This window comes from Triturus cristatus, chromosome 7 (assembly GCF_964204655.1).
Source record: "Triturus cristatus chromosome 7, aTriCri1.1, whole genome shotgun sequence".
Taxonomy (NCBI): Eukaryota; Metazoa; Chordata; class Amphibia; order Caudata; family Salamandridae; genus Triturus; species Triturus cristatus.
The window spans coordinates 5012144-5030842 of NC_140590.1; the positions used below are offsets into that span (position 1 = coordinate 5012144).

An 18699-nucleotide genomic window follows, 5' to 3' on the forward strand; every position below is an offset into this window, starting at 1 on the left:
TAGAGCCTGGCCAGCAGCAGGTCAGTCTGTGAGGGAAGTGAGGAACAATCCAGGTGAGTATGTGTAAGAGGTGAGGGTAGAGCCAGGCCAGTCTGTGAGGGCAGTAAGGGTAAAGCTAGGTCAGTGTGTGAGGGAGGTGAGGGTAGAGCCAAGCCAGTCTGTGAGGGTGGTGAGGGTAGAGCCAGGCCAGCGGCAGGGCAGTCTGTGAGGCAACTGAGGGTAGAGCCAGGCCAGTCTTTGAGGGAGGTGAGGGTGGAGCCCGGCCGGTCTGTGAGTGAAGTGATGGTGCAGCCAGGCCAGTCTGTGAGGGAGGTGAGGCTGGAGCCAGGCCAGAAGCAGGTCAGTCTGAAAGGGAGGTGAGGGTAGAGCCGAGCCAGCAGCAGGCCCATCTGAGAGGGAGGTGAGGGTAGAGACAGGCCAGCAGCAGGTCAGTCAGCAAGGATGGTGAGGGTAGAGCCAGGCCAGCAGTAGATCAGTCTGTGTGGGAGATGAGTGTAGAGCCAGGTCGGTCTGTGAGGAAGGTGAGGGTGGAGCCATGCCGGTCTGTGAAAGATGTGAGGGTGGAGCCAGACCCGTCTGTGAGGGAGGTGAGGGTGGAGCCAGGACCGCAGCAGGCCAGTCTGTGAGGGAGGTGAGGGTGGAGCCAGACCCGTCTGTGAGGGAGATGAGGGTAGAGCCAGGTCTACAGCAGGTTAGTCTGTGAGGGAGGTGAGGGTGGAGCCAGGCCAGCAGCAGGTCAGCCTGTGTGGGAGATGAGGGTAGAGCCAGGTCAGTCTGTGAGGGAGGTGAGGGTGGAGTCAGGCCAGTCGGTGAAAGAGGTGAGGGTGGAGCCAGACTCGTCTGTGAGGGAGGTGAGGGTGGAGCCAGGACCGCAGCAGGCCAGGCTGTAGGGAGGTGAGGGTAGAGCAAGCTCAGTCTGTGAGGGAGGTGAGGGTGGAGCCAGACCAGTCTGTGAGGGAGATGAGGGTAGAGCCAGGCCAGCAGCAGGTCAGTCTGTGTGGGAGATGAGGGTAGAGCCAGGTCAGTCTGTGAGGGAGGTGAGGGTGGAGTCAGGCGAGTCTGTGAGGGAGGTGAGGGTAGAGCCAGGCCTACAGCAGGTCAGTCTGTGAGGGAGATGAGGGTAGAGCCAGGCCTACAGCAGGTCAGTCTGTGAGGGAGGTGAGGGTAGAGCCAGGCCAGCAGCAGGTCAGTCTGTGTGGGAGATGAGGGTAGAGCCAGGTCAGTCTGTGAGGGAGGTGAGGGTGGAGTCAGGCCAGTCTGTGAGGGAGATGAGGGTGGAGCCAGACCCGTCTGTGAGGGAGATGAGGGTAGAGCCAGGTCAACAGCAGGTTAGTTTGTGAGGGAGGTGAGGGTAGAGCCAGCCCAGCAGCAGGTCAATCTGTGAGGGAGATGAGGGTAGTGCCAGGCCTACAGCAGGTCAGTCAGGTGAGGGTAGAGCTAGGGGTTGTACTCACATCAGCCGCTGCTCCACGCCGACCTCTTTGACCTTGTCCAGTAGGTGCTGGGCCCAGGAGCTGATGGTCTCGTGGGAGGAGGTGAGCATTCCCTGCACCTGCTCCAGGTACCCCGCAGGCTCCTCCCTCTTCTGGAGGCGGTACCCCTCTGCCCCTGAAAGAGAGAGGAGGAGAGGGGAGTGCGTGGCACACACCGAAGTGGGGTTGCCCTGGGTAGAGAGGGCAGGAGAGTTGCTCTGAGACCCCTCTCGATCAAGAGGGCCTCACGGGAGAGAGTGAGGGAACCGTGGAGAGATGTGTACTGATATGAGAGAGAGGGAGGGAAGCTGGTGAGGTATGTGTACGGAGAGGGAGAGAAAGAGAGCGGGAGAGAGTGAGGCAACCAGGGCGGGATGTGTACTGAGAGGGAGAGGAGTGGGGTAAACGAGGAGGGGTATGTACTGAGAGGGAGATAGTGAGAGAGGGAGTGAGGGAATCTGGGAGGGGAGTGTACTGAGAGGGAGAGGAGAGAGGGAGAGATTGGGAGAAAGGAGGCGGGATGTCTAGTTAAAGTTGGGAAAGAGAAAGAGAGGCGAGAGTGGGGCACGAGGAGGGGTGTGTACTGATAGGGGAGAAAGAGAGGGCAGGAGGGAGTGGGAGAAAGGAAGAGAGATGGCACTTCCGGCTTTAGCCATGACGGCGCAAACTACCACCCTAACAGTGCCCCTGCAGTCTCCATAACCACTCTCTTTCTCAGATGCCATTAATTAGTATATAGCGCCACTCATACCAATGTAGGGCTTCAGAGCACTTCACATTACACACATGTTACACCGAGACAGTCAATCATAGGTGTGTAAATCAGAGTATAAGAACTGAACCGTTACATAAGACAGAGGACTACAAGGTGTAGGAGTCACACGTCACCCGTCCTGGTAGGCCGATAGTTTAAGAGTGCTTGGTCTGGAGAAGCACAAACTAAGAATTTGAAACGTAACACCATGGTTGGGGGTACTCTTTAATGATGAGAATTGATTTCTACCCAAGTGAACTCTTTTTGTAACATTAGGATTATTATGAAAGACCGGAGGGGGGGATTATAACACTCTAACCTGTAGCCTGCAGTCTGCACGCAGCTCTTTGATGACAGTTAACAGCTCACGGCTCTAGATTATGATTTTAACTTATAAACTGCAAGTAAAAGAGCTTCTCTGTGATTTCTCAAAGGCTGTGGGTGCTCCAGGGCTCTTAGAGTCCTTGCAGGTTCAGGACAGCCCAGCAGGCAGCCATGGACGGGTCCTTGGAGCAGCTGGCAGGGTCTGGCGCCTTGTTCTTCTGCAGCAGGGCTTCAGTTCTCGTGCGGCGGCTCTTCCTCATCCTCAGCTTCTTTAGTCCAATGAATCTGGAGTTCAGGTCTCCGGTAGCCACCTAGATACTCAAAGGGCTACTTGCCTTTAGGGTGTCTACACACTCTAGTGACCACTTCCTTCGGGAAGAGTCCCTGCCCTGGCCCTGATAGGAGGTTTTTTCACCATGTCAAGATAGTGGAATTATAAGAGAGGGGTTCACCTCGCCGGCCCCACCCTAGGGGTGGTGCAGGCTAAGGGAGGACCCTCCTGTCGAAAGTGGAGTAGGATAGGGGGCTTAGTGTGGAGCAGGAGGTGGGTTTTGGCCTCCCCCACCGCCTGGGGGTTCCTATTTTGGATTTCAATGGCGGCATTGCCTTTGAGGGTTCACTCCCAGGAAGGCCTTCCAGTCTTGGAGAAGATGTGAAACACCCCCGCCCAGAGTAGGCTTCGTCTCAGTCCTCTGAGGGCGCTGGCCCTCACCCCATGCGGTCAGAACCATGCCTGGTGGTGGCAGGCTGACGAAAACCAGACAGGAACCACACCCGTGCTTAGTAGGTTTTCAAAGGACACCCTAAAACGGGTCTCTGATGTGAATTTATGAATAAATCCATCACTGGCATCGGTGAGGATTAATTAAGATGAGGGGCTGATTCACAAAGGTAAACTTAGACCAAACGTCTAACTTAGACCAATAAGGAGGAATTCTTCAAACTGCTGAGGTGCTACAACTCTACTCCTACTGGCAACAAGTCTGGGGTCTCTGGCCTCCGTGTGTAGGAGTGCCTGCCCCCAATAGGTTCTGTGGGTACCACTAACACTTCCCTTTTCCTTGCTGCCTCAGGCTTTCAAGAGTGCGACAGGTTGTCTGCTCCTGGCACAGATCTTCCCTAGAGTGTCCCCTGAGCCTAGGAGCTCTGCCGTGTGAGGCCCACGCTCCTGAGGCTCAGTTCCCTCTGGGGCTGACGGGTCTTCTCCCTGAGGAGAGGGGGCTTGGTCTGGTGTCTGTTTTGAAGCTGGTTTTACACACTTCCTTTCCTTTCTCCCGAAAGGTTGGTCCATAATGTAAGGCTCCAACACTTCTTTTGCACCTTGGGTTTCGCGTTGTGCTCTGGTTTTCCCGCTCACGCATCCAGGGGTTCCCAGCGTGGCTGCGCGGGGTTTCTTTTCTACCTCAGCCCAAGTTGAGTGCTCCAAACCATTTCCAAGCGGACGCTGCGCCGGGATAGCAGAAGACACTTCTACCCTTTTGAGGTCAGTAACCCCTCCCCAATCTAAGGTCACTAGGCCATTGGATGTTCCTTAGCCTAAGTGTCAGCGCTGAGGACTGTATAGGTCGGTCCAAGGAGATATTGATCTGGGGACACCAGTGGCTCAGCCGCCACGGTGTCGCTGGCACCAGTGTCCCTCAGCGATTCCACCCTAACACCATTGATATGTGGCTCTTGTCTGTATCTCTTCAGGTTACTGGGCCCGGCTGCCAGGGTAGCTACATCCATCCCTCCCTCTGAGACTAGAGTTGCCGCAGTGAGCACCTGGACCTGGTCAGGGCTCCCCTGTGATCCCATCTGGAGATGCACAGCTGCTGCAGGTGTGCTGGAGGCATTCCTTGTGGTTTTACAGCTAGGGTCTCCAGTTTGGTGTCCAAGGGCCCTACAATCCCGACACCAAGCCATCTTGGGGTCCAAGCTCTTACCCTGGTAAGTTTCTGGGCCCACCCTCCTAAGTAGGTTTTTGGGTGCGTGGGGAAGACTCATTTTTGTTTTTCTCTTTTTGGTCACCATCTTTTCCTTGGGGGGTCACTTTGGCCTCTGTCTTTTGGTCACCCCCACCAGTGGTAATTGTAGTCACCCTGCTTTGGACCCAGTGGTCTGCCTTCTTCCCCAACGCTAGAGGAGAAAATGGACCTGGGACTACAAGATGCTAATTTTACTTCTCATTGTCACAATTACTTTAACCCCTTCAGTGCCCATGACGAGCTGGACTCGTCATGGGCCGCGGTGGCGCTGTGCCCATGACGAGTCCAGCTCGTCATAGACCCCGCCCGCTAATGCAACGGCCGGCACTGGGCGGGGAAAGGGGCGGGCACTGAAGGGGTTAAAGATGCTCTTTCATAATTACATTGTAAAGCCCTCTAGAGCCCTTCACTGTTGTTACCTGTTAACCAACCACCCAGTGTTTTCACTGAAAAATAAAAAATAAAACGCTACAGACATAGATGAGAGAGATGTGAACACTGCAGAGAGGAACAGAATGATGTGAACACTACATTGATGTGAACACTATATACAGGAGGAGAGATATGAACACTACAGACATAGATGAGAGAGATGTGAACACTACAGGTCAGAGCAGAGATGTGAACACTACACACAGGAGTAGAGATGTACATTGTACACACGAAAGAAAGGAGAAGGGAGCTATGAACACTACAGACAGGAGGAGAGAGATGTGAACACTACAGACAAGAGGAGAGATGAGAACACTACAGAGAGGAGGAAAAAGATATGAACACTATAGACAGGAGGAGAGAGATGTGAACACTACAGGCCTGAGGAGAGAAGTGAACACTACACACAAGAGTAGAGATGTGAACATTACACACAGGAGTAGAGATGTACACACTAAAGACAGGAGAAGGGAGCTATGAACACTACAGACAGGAGGAGAGATGTGAATACTACAGGCCAGAGGAGAGAGATGTGAACACTACAGACAAGAGGAGAGATGTGAACACTACAGAGAGGAGGAGAAAGATAGGAACACTATAGACCGGAGGAGAGATATGAACAGTACAGACATAGAGGAGCGAGATGTGAACACTACAGGCCAGAGGAGAGATGTGAACACTACACACAAGAGTAGAGATGTGAGTACTAAAGACAGGAGGAGAGATGTGAACACTACAGATATAGAGGAGAGAGATATGAATAATACAGGCCAGATTAGAGAGATGTGAACACTACAGACAGGAAGAGATTGATGTAAACACTAAAGACAGGAGAAGGGAGATATGAACTCTACAGACAGGGGGAGAGATGTGAAGACTACACACAGGAGGAGAGAGATGTGAATACTACAGGCAGGAGAGAGAGAAGGGAGTGATGGAAACGGGAAGAGAACATTAAAGACAAGAGGAGAGATGTGAACACTACAGACAGGAGGGAGAGATGTGAGCCCCACAGACAGGAGGAGAGAAATGTGAACACTACAGACAGGAGAGAGAGATTTGAACACTACAGACATGCGGGGAGAGATGTGAACACTACAGACAGGAGGAGAGAGATGTAAACACTACAGGCCAGAGGAGAGAGATGTGAACACTACAGACAGGAGGAGAGTTGTAAACACTACAGACAGGAAGAGAGAAATGTCGATACTATAGGCAGGAGAGACAGGAAGGAGTGATGGAAAAGGGGAGAGAGGTGAGAAAACTACAGAGTGGAGGAGAAAGGTGTGAACACTACATATTGGAGACAGAGAGAAGTGAACACTACAGACAAGACAGAGAGAGATGTTGACACTACATACCAGAGGAGAGATATGAACACTACAGACAAGAAGAGAGAGATGGGAACACTACAGACAGGAGGAGAGATGTGAACACTACACATAGGAGGAGAGAGATGTGAACACACAGACAGGAAAAGAGAGATGTGAACACCACAGATAGGAGGAGAGAGATGTGAACACTACAGACAGGAGGAGAGAGATGTGAACACTTGCAGACCGCAGTAATGAGATAACAAAACAACGGGCAGAGTAGAGAGATGTGAACACTACAGACAGGAGGAGAGAGATGTGAACACTATAGACAGCATAAGAGAGACATCAACACTACAGACAGGAAGAGAGAGAGATGTGAACATTACAGACCGGAGTAGAGACATGTCAACACCACAGGCTGGAGGAGAGAGATGTGAACTCTAAAGACAAGAGAAGAGAGCTATGAACTCTACAGATATAGAGGAGTGAGATGAGAACACTACAGAGAGGAAGAGAAAGGTGTGAACAATACAAAGATGTGAACACTAAAGACAGGAGAAGAGAGCCATGAACACTACTGGCCAGAGGAGAGATGTGAACACTACAGACAGGAGGAGAGATGTGAACACTAGAGGCAGGAGGAGAGATGTGAACACTAAAGACAGAAGAAGATGGCTATGAACACTATAGACAGGAGGAAAGATGTGAACACTAAAGACAGGAGGAGAGATGTGAACAGTACAGACATTGAGGAGAGAGATGTGAACACTAAAGACAGGAGGAGAGATGTGAACACTACACACAGGAGTAGAGAAGTGAACACTAAAGACAGGAGAAGAGAGCTATGAACACTACAGACAGGAGGAGAGATGTGTACACTAAAGACAGGAGGAGAGATGTGAACAGTACAGGCAAGAGGAGAGAGATGTGAACACTACAAAGAGGAGGGAGGAGAAAGATGTAAACAACAAAGAAAGGAGAAGGGAGCTATGAACACTACAGACAGGAGGACAGATGTGAACAATACAGACATAGAGGAGAGAGATGTTAACACTACAGGCCAGAGGAGAGAGATGTTAACACTACAGGCCAGAGGAGGGAGATGTGAACACAACACAGATGTGAACACTAAATACAGGAGGAGAGATCTGTAAACCCTACAGAGGGGAGGAGTAAGATGTGAACACTAAAGACAGGAGAAGGGAGCCATGAACACTACAGACAGGATTAGAGATGTGAACACGAAAGATATGAGGAGAGATGTGAACACTACAGACAGGAGGAGAGATGTGAACACTACAGAGAGGAGGAGAAAGATGTGAACACCACAAGCCAGAAGAGAGAGATGTGAACATTAAAGACATGAGGAGAGATGTGAACACTACAGATAGGAGGAGAAATGTGAACACTACAGAGAGGAGGAGAAAGTTGTGAACAAAAAAGAAAGGAGAAGAGAGCTGTTAACACTACAAACCGGAGGAGAGATGTGAACACCAAAGACAGGAGTAGAGATGTACATTGTACACACTAAAGAAAGGAGAAGGGAGCTATGAACACCACTTTGTCGTGACACACTCCTGAGGTGGAAAGCCGGGAGGCAGCTTATTTTAAAAATTGTTGTTGCTATTATTTCTGTTGTTTTAAAACTCACTTACCCTCACTTCTCACGCTTGTAAAGCGGACTCAGCGCTGTCCTATAACTAGGCGTGGAACGCTTTCCAGCGCCTCGCTCAGCCCGCAGGCCACGCCCCCTTCAGAGGCCACGCCCACCGACCGTCAGTCCATTCTTCTATAAATCATGTGCTTTCCTCGGAAGCGCAGCGGACGAGCGCAGCGGGCGCGACGATTGCGCGCCGAAGGCGCGCCAAAGGAAAGCCCGTCTGCGCCCGTCCGCGACCGACCGGGACTAGGGGCACCTCATAATACCCAAACTTTCCATTACTCCAGGGCCGACCTTTTGGAGTGCAATAAGAACCATGATCATTTACTCCTATCAAAGGATGCACTCCACCAGCTCTGTAAGCGCGGTATCCCGAGCCAAGGCTGTCGCCTTTCCACTCGTGCAGCATGTTCGGCTCCATCCAATCCACCCCCCAATTCGCTCGCTATCCTTTACCTCAACACCCGTTCCCTTGTCAAGCATCAGATGGACATCTTCCTGTTACTCGACACGGAGGAACCGGACATCCTTCTGCTGGCAGAAACGTGGCCATCTCCTACCTCAGCACCCGATATCATAGCAGCTCTACCACCTGACTACTATATTATCCAGGCAGACCGCGCCAGCGTGAAAGGAGGAGGTGGAGTTGCGGCGATTATCCACTCTAGCCTGGATGTCACTACTCTTACCTGTCTGACACTCGCCAACACAGATCATCTTGTACTAAAGATTGCCACTCCTCACATGACTATAGCATGTGTCCTCTTGTATAGACCGCCCACCTCAATGCCATTGTTTCCCATGGCCTTTAGTGAGCAAGTCGCTAACCTAGCTTTGGATCACGCCAGGGTTATGTTAGTAGGTGATTTCAATTACTGGTATAAAGACCCAGCAGAGGGCTCTCAATCGGCGGAGCTGACTGACCTTCTGTCTATCCTCAACTTCAAGCAACTGGTGCTCTCCCCCACTCACGATAGAGGACACATACTGGATCAGGTGTGGTCTAATACCACTTGCGTGACCTCCCCGCTAACCTTGCCTTGTCTATGGTCAGACCATCTTATCCTTAAATTTAAGATTTGTGTTACTCACATCAGAACCACTGTGCCAATTGCCGGCAGATTAGCCAGGAATTGGAACGCTATGGATAAGACTGCTTTTTTACAGTCATTAGCTAATGATGTCCCCTCCTTGGACAATGACATAAATCTGTCAGTTTCTTCTCTAACCGACTGGCTACAAGCGGCCAGCAATCTCCATGCCCCGTACAAAAGAATTAAACTTGCAAGGCGCACGGATGCCAATAGATGGTTTTCCGCCGACATGAAAAGCAGGAAGCTGACTCTCCGTCATCTTGAGCGCTTGTGGCGCCGTGATTATGACATTGAGGGAAAAATTAAATATACTAGGGCGAGGAAGGAATATATGAATGCCATCTCTGCAGCAAAGGTGGAGTATTTCTCTTCTCGTATTCTAGACTCAAACAAATCTAAAGATATCTTCTCTGTCTTTAATGAACTGACCAACTTGGAGAATGTCCGTCCTAAAGTAATCCCCACTCAGTGTCTGTGTGACTCACTGAATTCTTACTTTAGTGACAAAATCACAGACATAAAAACTAGCATTCCCCAATCAAAGACCCTAATCACGACCGGCATGGCAATAAAGACTGGCTCTGCCACCCTTACCAATTTTCAACCCATAACTCATGGCCAGCTCTTGGAATTAATGATGAGTCAAATCTGGCTCCCCACTGGATATCTGTCCCCCCTCGTATCTTGAAAGAATGCTTTTCCACCTATCCAACCCCTGTTCTTGCCCTTCTAAATGACTCCCTCTTGTCGGGCATAGTCCCGTCCGCTTTCAAAGAAGCCACGGTCATACCTCTATTAAAAAAACCCGGGCGGATCCTGGATGTAAGGCAAACTACAGGCCCATCTCCTTATTGCCTTACTTGGCAAAAATTCTAGAGGCACACGTGGCGAAAACTCTCTCTAATTTTTTGGAGGAGTCCTCCTGCTTTGACCCTCATCAGGCTGGATTCCGGCCTGCACACTCTACGGAGGCAGTGGTCACTGCAGTTCTGGACACACTTCGAGACTGCGCAGATAGACATTCTCCCCAGGCCCTGGTGCTTTTGGACCTGTCGGCCGCGTTCGACACGGTCGACCACAACATCCTGGTCGACCGTGTCGGACAGGCCGGCATACAGGGCGTGGCGGCCTGCTGGTTGAGGTCCTTCTTGGAGGATCGCTCCCAAGCGGTGCGTCTGGGGGACTTGATCGGTGTTAAACAGTCCATCTCATGTGGAGTGCCACAGGGTTCCTCCCTGTCACCCCATCTTTTTAACATATACATACTCCCCCTTATACAAACCTTGAGGGACAAACAGGTGAGAGTTTTTAATTATGCAGATGACCTGCAGCTACTCTTCACCATTGATAATTCCGAAAAATCTATGAGTCATTTCCAGTCAACCATGAGGTTTATTAAATCCTGGATGGATCAAAATCAGCTGAAACTAAATCCAGGTAAAACCGAACTGGTACTGACTGGGGACAGTGCTAAGTACTGGGGTCCTCACTATTGGCCTTCAGATCTGGGTCAAGCTCCGCAACCATCACCATCGGCTAAAACGCTTGGAGTCATTGTGGACAGTGACCTTTCACTAAAAGCACAAGTGGGACAAGTGGTCTCCAAGTGCTTTTACCAGCAAAAAAAAATCAGGAAGGTCAGGCGACTATTAACGCCAGAAGCTATTACCCAGGTTGTGATCGCCACTGTTCTGTCCCATCTGGATTACGCGAATGCCATCTACCTGGGTCTCCCAAACTATTTACTCAAACGTCTCCAGATGGTGCAGAACTATGCTGCTAGGATGATCCTGAAGCAACCAAGGTGGCAGGCGGCGACTCCTCTCCTCATCAAGCTGCATTGGCTTCCGGTCATACATTGTTGTTCCTTCAAAGCAGGTTGTATGATCTTTAAGTCACTACACGGCAAAAGCCCTAAATTCATTAATCAATTAATCACCAGATACGTTCCCTCCCGTAACCTTCGTTCACTCCACCTAGGCCTTCTCCAGACCCCTCCCTTTAAACTTAAACGTTCTGGTGGACGTAGATTTGCCATATTGGCCCCCTGCCTATGGAACACCTTTCCCCTGGAAATCCGGTCCTGCCAAGATCTCTTACCTTTCCGGAAAGCACTGAAGACCTGGCTTTTTAGACAAGCTTTTTAATCCATCTTTTCTACCTTCGATTGTGTTCCTGTCAATTTTAGCGCCAAGAAACTAATCAGTGTTGGTGCGCTCAATAAATGATTTAATAACATAACATAACATAACAGACAGGAGGAGAGATGTGAACACTACAGGCCAGAGGAGAGAGATGCGAACACTACAGACAAGAGGAGAGATGAGAACACTACAGAGAGGAGGAAAAAGATATGACCACTATAGACAGGAGGAGAGATATGAATACTACAGACATAGAGGAGAGAGATGTGAACACCACAGGCCAGAAGAGAGAAGTGAACACTACACACAAGAGTAGAGATGTGAACATTACACACAGGAGTAGAGATGTACACACTAAAGACAGGAGAAGGGAGCTATGAACACTACAGACAGGAGGAGAGATGTGAATACTACAGGCCAGAGGAGAGAGATGTGAACACTACAGACAAGAGGAGAGATGTGAACACTACAGAGAGGAGGAGAAAGATATGAACTCTAGACCGGAGGAGAGATATGAACAGTACAGAAACAGAGGAGAGAGATGTGAACACTACAGGCCAGAGGAAAGATGTGAACACTACACACAAGAGTAGAGATGTGAACACTAAAGACAGGAGGAGAGATGTGAACACTACATACATAGAGGAGCGAGATGTGAACACTACAGGCCAGAGGAAAGATGTGAACACTACACACAAGAGTAGAGATGTGAACACTAAAGACAGGAGGAGAGATGTGAACACTACATACATAGAGGAGCGAGATATGAACAATACAGGCCAGATTAGAGAGATGTGAACACTGCAGACAGGAAGAGATAGATGTAAACACTAAAGACAGGAGAAGAGAGATATGAACTCTACAGACAGGAGGAAAGATGTGAAGACTAAACACAGGAGGAGAGAGATTTGAGTACTACAGGCAGGAGAGAGAGGAAGGAGTGATGGAAACGGGAAAGGATGTGAACATTAAAGACAAGAGGAGAGATGTGAACACTACAGACAGGAGGGAGAGATGTGATCCCCACAGACAGGAGGAGAGAAATGTGAACACTACAGACATGCGGGGAGAGATGTGCGCACTACAGACAGGAGGAGAGAGATGTAAACACTACAGGCCAGAGGAGAGAGATGTGAACACTACAGACAGGAGGAGAGTTGTAAACACTACAGACAGGAAGAGAGAAATGTGGATACTATAGGCAGGAGAGACAGGAAGGAGTGATGGAAAAGGGGAGAGATCTGAGAAAACTACAGACTGGAGGAGGAAGGTGTGAACACTACATATTGGAGACAGAGAGAAGTGAACACTACAGACAGGAGTGAGAGATGTGAACACTACAGACAGGGGAGAGATGTGTATACTACACATAGGAGGAGAGAGATGTGAACACACAGACAGGAAAAGAGAGATGTGAACACCACAGATAGGAGGAGAGAGATGTGAACACTACAGACAGGAGGATAGAGATGTGAACACTACAGACCTGAGTAATGAGATGACAACACAACGGGCAGGAGGAGAGAGATGTGAACACTACAGACAGGCTGAGAGAGATGTGAACACTATAGACAGCATGAGAGAGATATCAACACTACAGACAGGAAGAGAGAGATGTGAACACTACAGACCGAAGTAGAGAGATGTCAACACTAAAGGCCGGAGGAGAGAGATAAGAACACTAAAGACAAGAGGAGAGAGATGTGAACACTACAGAGAGGAGGCGAGAGAGAGGTGAACACTACAGACAGAAGGAGAGATATGAACGCTATGGCCAGGAGGAGTGAGATATGAACACTACAGACAGGAGGGAGAGATGTGAACACTACAGACAGGAGGACAGAGATGTAAAAGCTATACACCAGAGGAGAGATGTGAACACTACAGAGAAGAGGAGAGAGATGTGAACACTACACACAGGAGGAGGGAGATGTGAACACTACAGACAGGAGAAAAGATGTGCTCACCACAGACAGAAAGAGAGAGAGAGATGTGAATACTACAGGCAAGTGAGAGAGAAAGGAGTGATGGAAAAGGGGGAAGATGTGTGAAAACTACAGACAGGAGGAGAGAGATGTGAACACTACAGACAGGAGGAGAGATGTGAAAGCTATACACCAGAGGAGAGATGTGAACACTACAGAGAAGAGGAGTGAGATGTGAACACTACAGACCGCAGTAAAGAGATGACAACACTACGGGCCGGAGGAGAGAGATTTGAACACTACAGACAGGAGGAGAGGGATGTGAAAACTACAGACAGGAGGAGAGAGATGTGAACACTACAGACTGGAGTAGAGAGATGTCAACACTACAGGCCTCAGGAGAGAGATGTGAACACTACAGACTGGAGTAGAGAGATGTCAACACTACAGGCCTCAGGAGAGAGATGTGAACACTAAAGACGGGACGAGAGATGCGAACACTACAGACAGGAGGAGAGAGATGTGAATACTACAGAGAGGAGGAGAGAGATGTGAACACTTCTGACAGATGGAGGGATGTGAACAATACACAAGAGGAGACATGTGAACAATACACAAGAGGAGACATGTGAACATTACAGGGAGAAGGAGAGAAATCAGAACACTACAGGCCAGAGGAGAGAGATCTGAACACTATGGGCAAGAGGAGAGACATGTGGACACTACAGACAGGATGAGAGATGTGAAAACCACAGACAGGAGAGAGAGATGTGAATACTATAGGAAGGAGGAGAGAGATGTCAACACTTCAGACAGGAGGAGAGAGATGTTAACAATGTAGACAGGGGGAGAGATGTGAACACTACAGAGAGGAGGAGAGAGATGTGAACACTACTGACAGATGGAGGGATGTGAACAATACACAAGAGGAAACATGTGAACACTACAGAGAGAAGGAGAGAAATCTGAACCCTACAGGCCAGAGGAGAGAGATCTGAACACTATGGGCCAGAGGAGAGACATGTGAACAGTACAGGGCAGAGGAGAGAGATGTGAACACTACAGACAGGATGAGAGATATGAAAACCACAGACAAGAGGGAAGATGTGATCACTACAGGCCGGAGGAGAGTGAGGTGAACACTACAGACAGGAGGAGAGATGTGAACACTATAGACATGAGGAGAGAGAAATATGAATACTACAGACATGAGGAGGGAGATGTGATCACTACAGGCTTGAGGACAGAGATTTTATTTTATTTACAGACTTATAGAGCGCACATATGCCCGAGGGCGTCTTGGCGCTATCAATGACGGGCATGCTGAATTTTGCAGATTAGCCATACTTCTGACCTTTCAGTTCTTAAATAACCATGTTTTCAGCGGCCCTCTAAATGACATTAGCGACTTTCTGTTTTTTATCGATATAGCTAAGGAATTCCAGGTCTTCGCTGTTCCTAACAGGAAGCTCCTGCCCCCCCTGCGAGCTTGCCTATACCTGGGGATTGACAGTAGTTGTGCCTGAGCTGACCTTAGATCTCTGACTGGCATGTATTTCTTAAGATGTGTTCTCAGGTACAGTGGCCCTTTTCCCTGTAATGCCTTATATGCCAGGCATTGCGACTTAAATATAATTATTTTACCCACTGGAAGCCGGTGGAGGTCTTTCAGTCGATGGGAGACTGACTCATATTAGGGAATGTCCAGAATCATTCTTGCCGCTGCATTCTGCATTCGTTGAAGTCTAAGTAGGAGCTGTGATTGAAGTCCCACATATAATGCATTGCCGTCGTCCAGTCGTGATAAAGCCAAGGCTGTGACCACTGCTTTTAGTGCGTCCAAGGGGATGAAAGGATGGATCTTCCTAATCATTTTTTGAATGCCCCAAAAAGTGGAGGCAAGCTTATTAATTTGACATTCAAATGTCAGTCTTTCATCAAATATTACCCCTAGGTTCCTGACCTTTGTGACAGGAGTTGGGCAGTCGCCCAGATCAGCCGGCCACCATCTTGGGGACCAAAGTGAGGTCTTTGACCCTAGTATCAACACCTCTGTTTTTTCGCCATTTAATTTGAGGCAGTTTTTCTGCATCCTAAAATTAATCTGTGACATGCAGGTGTTAAAACAATCTGCTGGCTCCTCAATATTATTTGACACTGATACCACCACCTGCGTGTCATCAGTGTAGGAGACAACCAAGAAGCCACATTGCCTGATAATTGCTGCTAGATGGGCCACATACATATTAAAAGGGGTGGGGCTCAGAGATGAACCCTGAGGCACCCCACATGGCAGTTTGTAGGATTCGGAAGCTAGTCCATCCATTTCTACAACAAACGTTCTGTTGGTTAGAGAGAGATGTGAACACTACAGACAGGAGGAGGGAGATATGATCACTGCAGGCCCAAGCAGAGAGATGTGAACACTACGGACAGGAGGAGAGACATGTGAACACTACAGACAGGAGGAGAGAGATGTGAACACTACAGACAGGAGAAGAAAGATATAAATACTACAGACAGGAGGAGGGAGATATACACACTACAGACAGGAGGAGGGAGATGTGATCACTGCAGGCCCAAGGAGAGAGATGTGAACATTACAGACAGGAGGAGAGAGATGTGAACACTACAGGCCGGAGAAGAGAGATATACACACTACAGACAGGAGGAGGGAGATGTGAACACAACGGGCAGGAGGAGAGAGATACAAACACTACAGACAGGAGGAGGGAGATGTGATCACTGCAGGCCCAAGGAGAGAGATGCGCACATTACAGACAGGAGGAGAGACGTGTGAACGCTACAGACAAGAGGAAAGGTTGACTCTACAGACAGGAGGAGAGAGATGTGAACACTGCAGACAGGAGGAGAGAGATGTGAACACTGCAGACATGAGAAGAGAGATGTGAACACTACAGACCAGAGGAGAGAGATGTGAACACTACAGACAGGAGGAGGGAGATGTGATCACTGCAGGCACAAGGAGAGACATGTGAACGTTACAGACAGGAGGAGAGGTTGACTCTACAGACAGGAAGAGAGAGATGTGAATACTATAGACTGGAGGAGAGACATGTGAACATTACAGACAGGAGGAGAGAGATGTGAACACTACAGACAGGAGGAGAGAGATGTGAACACTACAGACAGGAGGAGAGAGATGTGAACACTACAGGCCAGAGGAGAGAGGCAAAGAGAGTCAGCAGTTATCCTCGCTGCTTTCTTACCCACTTGCCTTCTAGTTATTCTGGCTGATTTTCCATCACTCATTTCCCGCGCTTGCTGGTTTGAAATAACTGAATGCTGGGAGTGAGCAATATAATAGGAGTAAGCACTATAGTGGAGTAAGTGATATGGCAGGAGCAAACGCTATAGTGGAGTGAGCGGCATAGTGAGAGTAAGTACTACAGTTCAGTAAGTTCTATAGTAGGAGTAAGCACTATAGTGGAGTAAGTGATATAGTAAGAGTAAGTTTTATAGGGGAGTATGCGCTACAGTGGGTGAAAGCGCTATAGTGGAAGTAGTGATATAACAGGAGTAAGTGCTGCAGTGGAGTGAGAGCTATAGTGGGAGTAAGTGCTACACTGGAGTAAGCACTATAATGATAGTAACTGCTATAGTTGAGTAAGTACTACAGTGGCAGTAAGCACTATAGTAAGAGTAAGTGCTATGGTGGAGTGCGTGATATAGGAGGAGTAAGCGCTATAGTGGAGTAAGTGATATAGCAGGAGTAAGTGCTATAGTGGAGTAAGTGATATAGCAGGAGTAAGTGCTATAATGGAGTAAGTGATTTAGCAGGAGTAAGCGCTATGATGGAGTAAGTGATATAGTGGGAGTAAGTGCTGCAGTGGAGTGAGAGCTATAGTGGGAGTAAGTGCTGCAGTGGAGTGAGAGCTATAGTGGGAGTAAGTGCTGCAGTGGAGTGAGAGCTATAGTAAGAGTAAGTGCTATAGTGGAGTACGTGATTTAGCAGGAGTAAGCACTGTAGTGGGAGTAAGTGCTACAGTGGAAGGTATGCTATAGTAGGAATAAGCTCTATAGAGTAGTAAGTGGTATAGTAAGAGTAAGTGTTACAGTGGAGTAAATGACATGGCAGGTGTTAGTGCTAAAGTGTAGTAAGTGCTATAGTGAGAGTAAGTGCTACAGTGGGAGTAAGTGCTCTGATGTTAGTAAGTGATATTGTAAGAGTAAGCACCATGGTGAGATTAAGCTTTATAATAGGAGTCACCCCTATAGCAGGAGTAAGTGCAAAGAAGACAAAGAATGATGAACACCCTAGGAAGAACCACTCGCCCATCTCCCTGCTCCCCTTTCAGACAAGTTTCTTGAGAAGGTAAAGAACCAGCAACTCACTGCACACCTGGAGGATAACAACCTCCTGGACCCTCTCAGTGCGGATTCTAACCCTACAGTTTTTGGAGCGTGCACAGGCCAAAAGTTGAACAATTTGCAATGTTGTCAGGTGCCACAGAGGTATCACTCTCAAATCCCAAAGAGTGTATGAAATCGGGAATCACATGCGTTAACTGCCAACAGTCAACGTCCCTCTGGGCGCGCCGTAAATACTTCGCTGGAAGCGAATGGAATGTTTGTTTGAGATTAATGAAACGATGCGAGATTGACTGACACCATTAGAACACATCAGATTCCCCTCATGAAGGGCCAGAGGGGCCCGAAATGCATTGGGACTGAGTTTAACACTCGAGTTGAGATTTAACACTGTGATGTTACCCCATGAATGCAATTTCCAGCACTTGATCACATGAACTGATCTTAACTTCTATGAATTAAAGCTTGGAATTGAAGATTAACCTCCATGTTTCATTAATCTCAAACAAACATTCCATTCGCTTCCAGCGAAGTATTTACGGCGCGCCCAGAGGACGTTGACTGTTGGCAGTTAATGCATGTGATTCCCGATTCTAACCCTACAACAGCACCAAAACAGCCCTGATCACTGCCACCGACGCATCCTGGACTGTGGCGAAGTGGCAGCCCTCATCGTGCTGGACCTGTCAGCCACATTCATCCGTCTTCCATCACATCCTGATGAACAGACTCCACAATATTGGAATCCATGGAGACGCCCTCAAATGGATCGCCTTATTCCTCACTGAAAGAACCCAAAGAATTTGTCTCCCGCCGTTCACCTTTGAACCCAAGAAGATCATCTGTGCGCCCCCATGGACTGTCCCTCAGTCCCACCCTCTTCAGCACATACATGACCCACAGCCGACTCAGTCAGATCGCACAGACTCAACATAATTTCCTATGCCAATGACACCCAGCTCATCCTCTCACTATTAGGAAACCCCCCACCGCCAAAGCCAACTACTACAGATGCATGATGAATGTCACCAACTGGATGAAGGACAACGGTCTCAAGATCAACACGGACAAGAGTGAAGTCCTCATCTTTGGGAGCAATACCTCATCGTGGCACGATGCATCATGGCACACCAAATTCCGCGCATTCCCTGCCCCAACAGACCACGCCCACAACCTCAACATCATCTTGGAAGCTATCTATGAAGAAACAGGTAAACTCAGTCTCTTTTGCCTGCTTCAACACCCAACACATGCTCCGCAAGAACTTCAAGTGGCTCTT

At 48.8% G+C, this 18699-nt stretch overlaps 1 protein-coding gene across 2 annotated transcripts in view; it reads right to left on the bottom strand.

The window, feature by feature from the left end:
• Positions 1-18699, bottom strand: part of APOC2 (apolipoprotein C2) — a 69836-nt gene that overhangs the window by 37525 nt on the left and 13612 nt on the right. For both annotated transcript variants that reach the window (XM_085615464.1, XM_085615465.1), the window contains exon 3: positions 1455-1608. In XM_085615464.1, coding sequence (XP_085471590.1) covers positions 1455-1608 — 154 coding nt within the window. The remainder of the gene's footprint in view (positions 1-1454; positions 1609-18699) is intronic.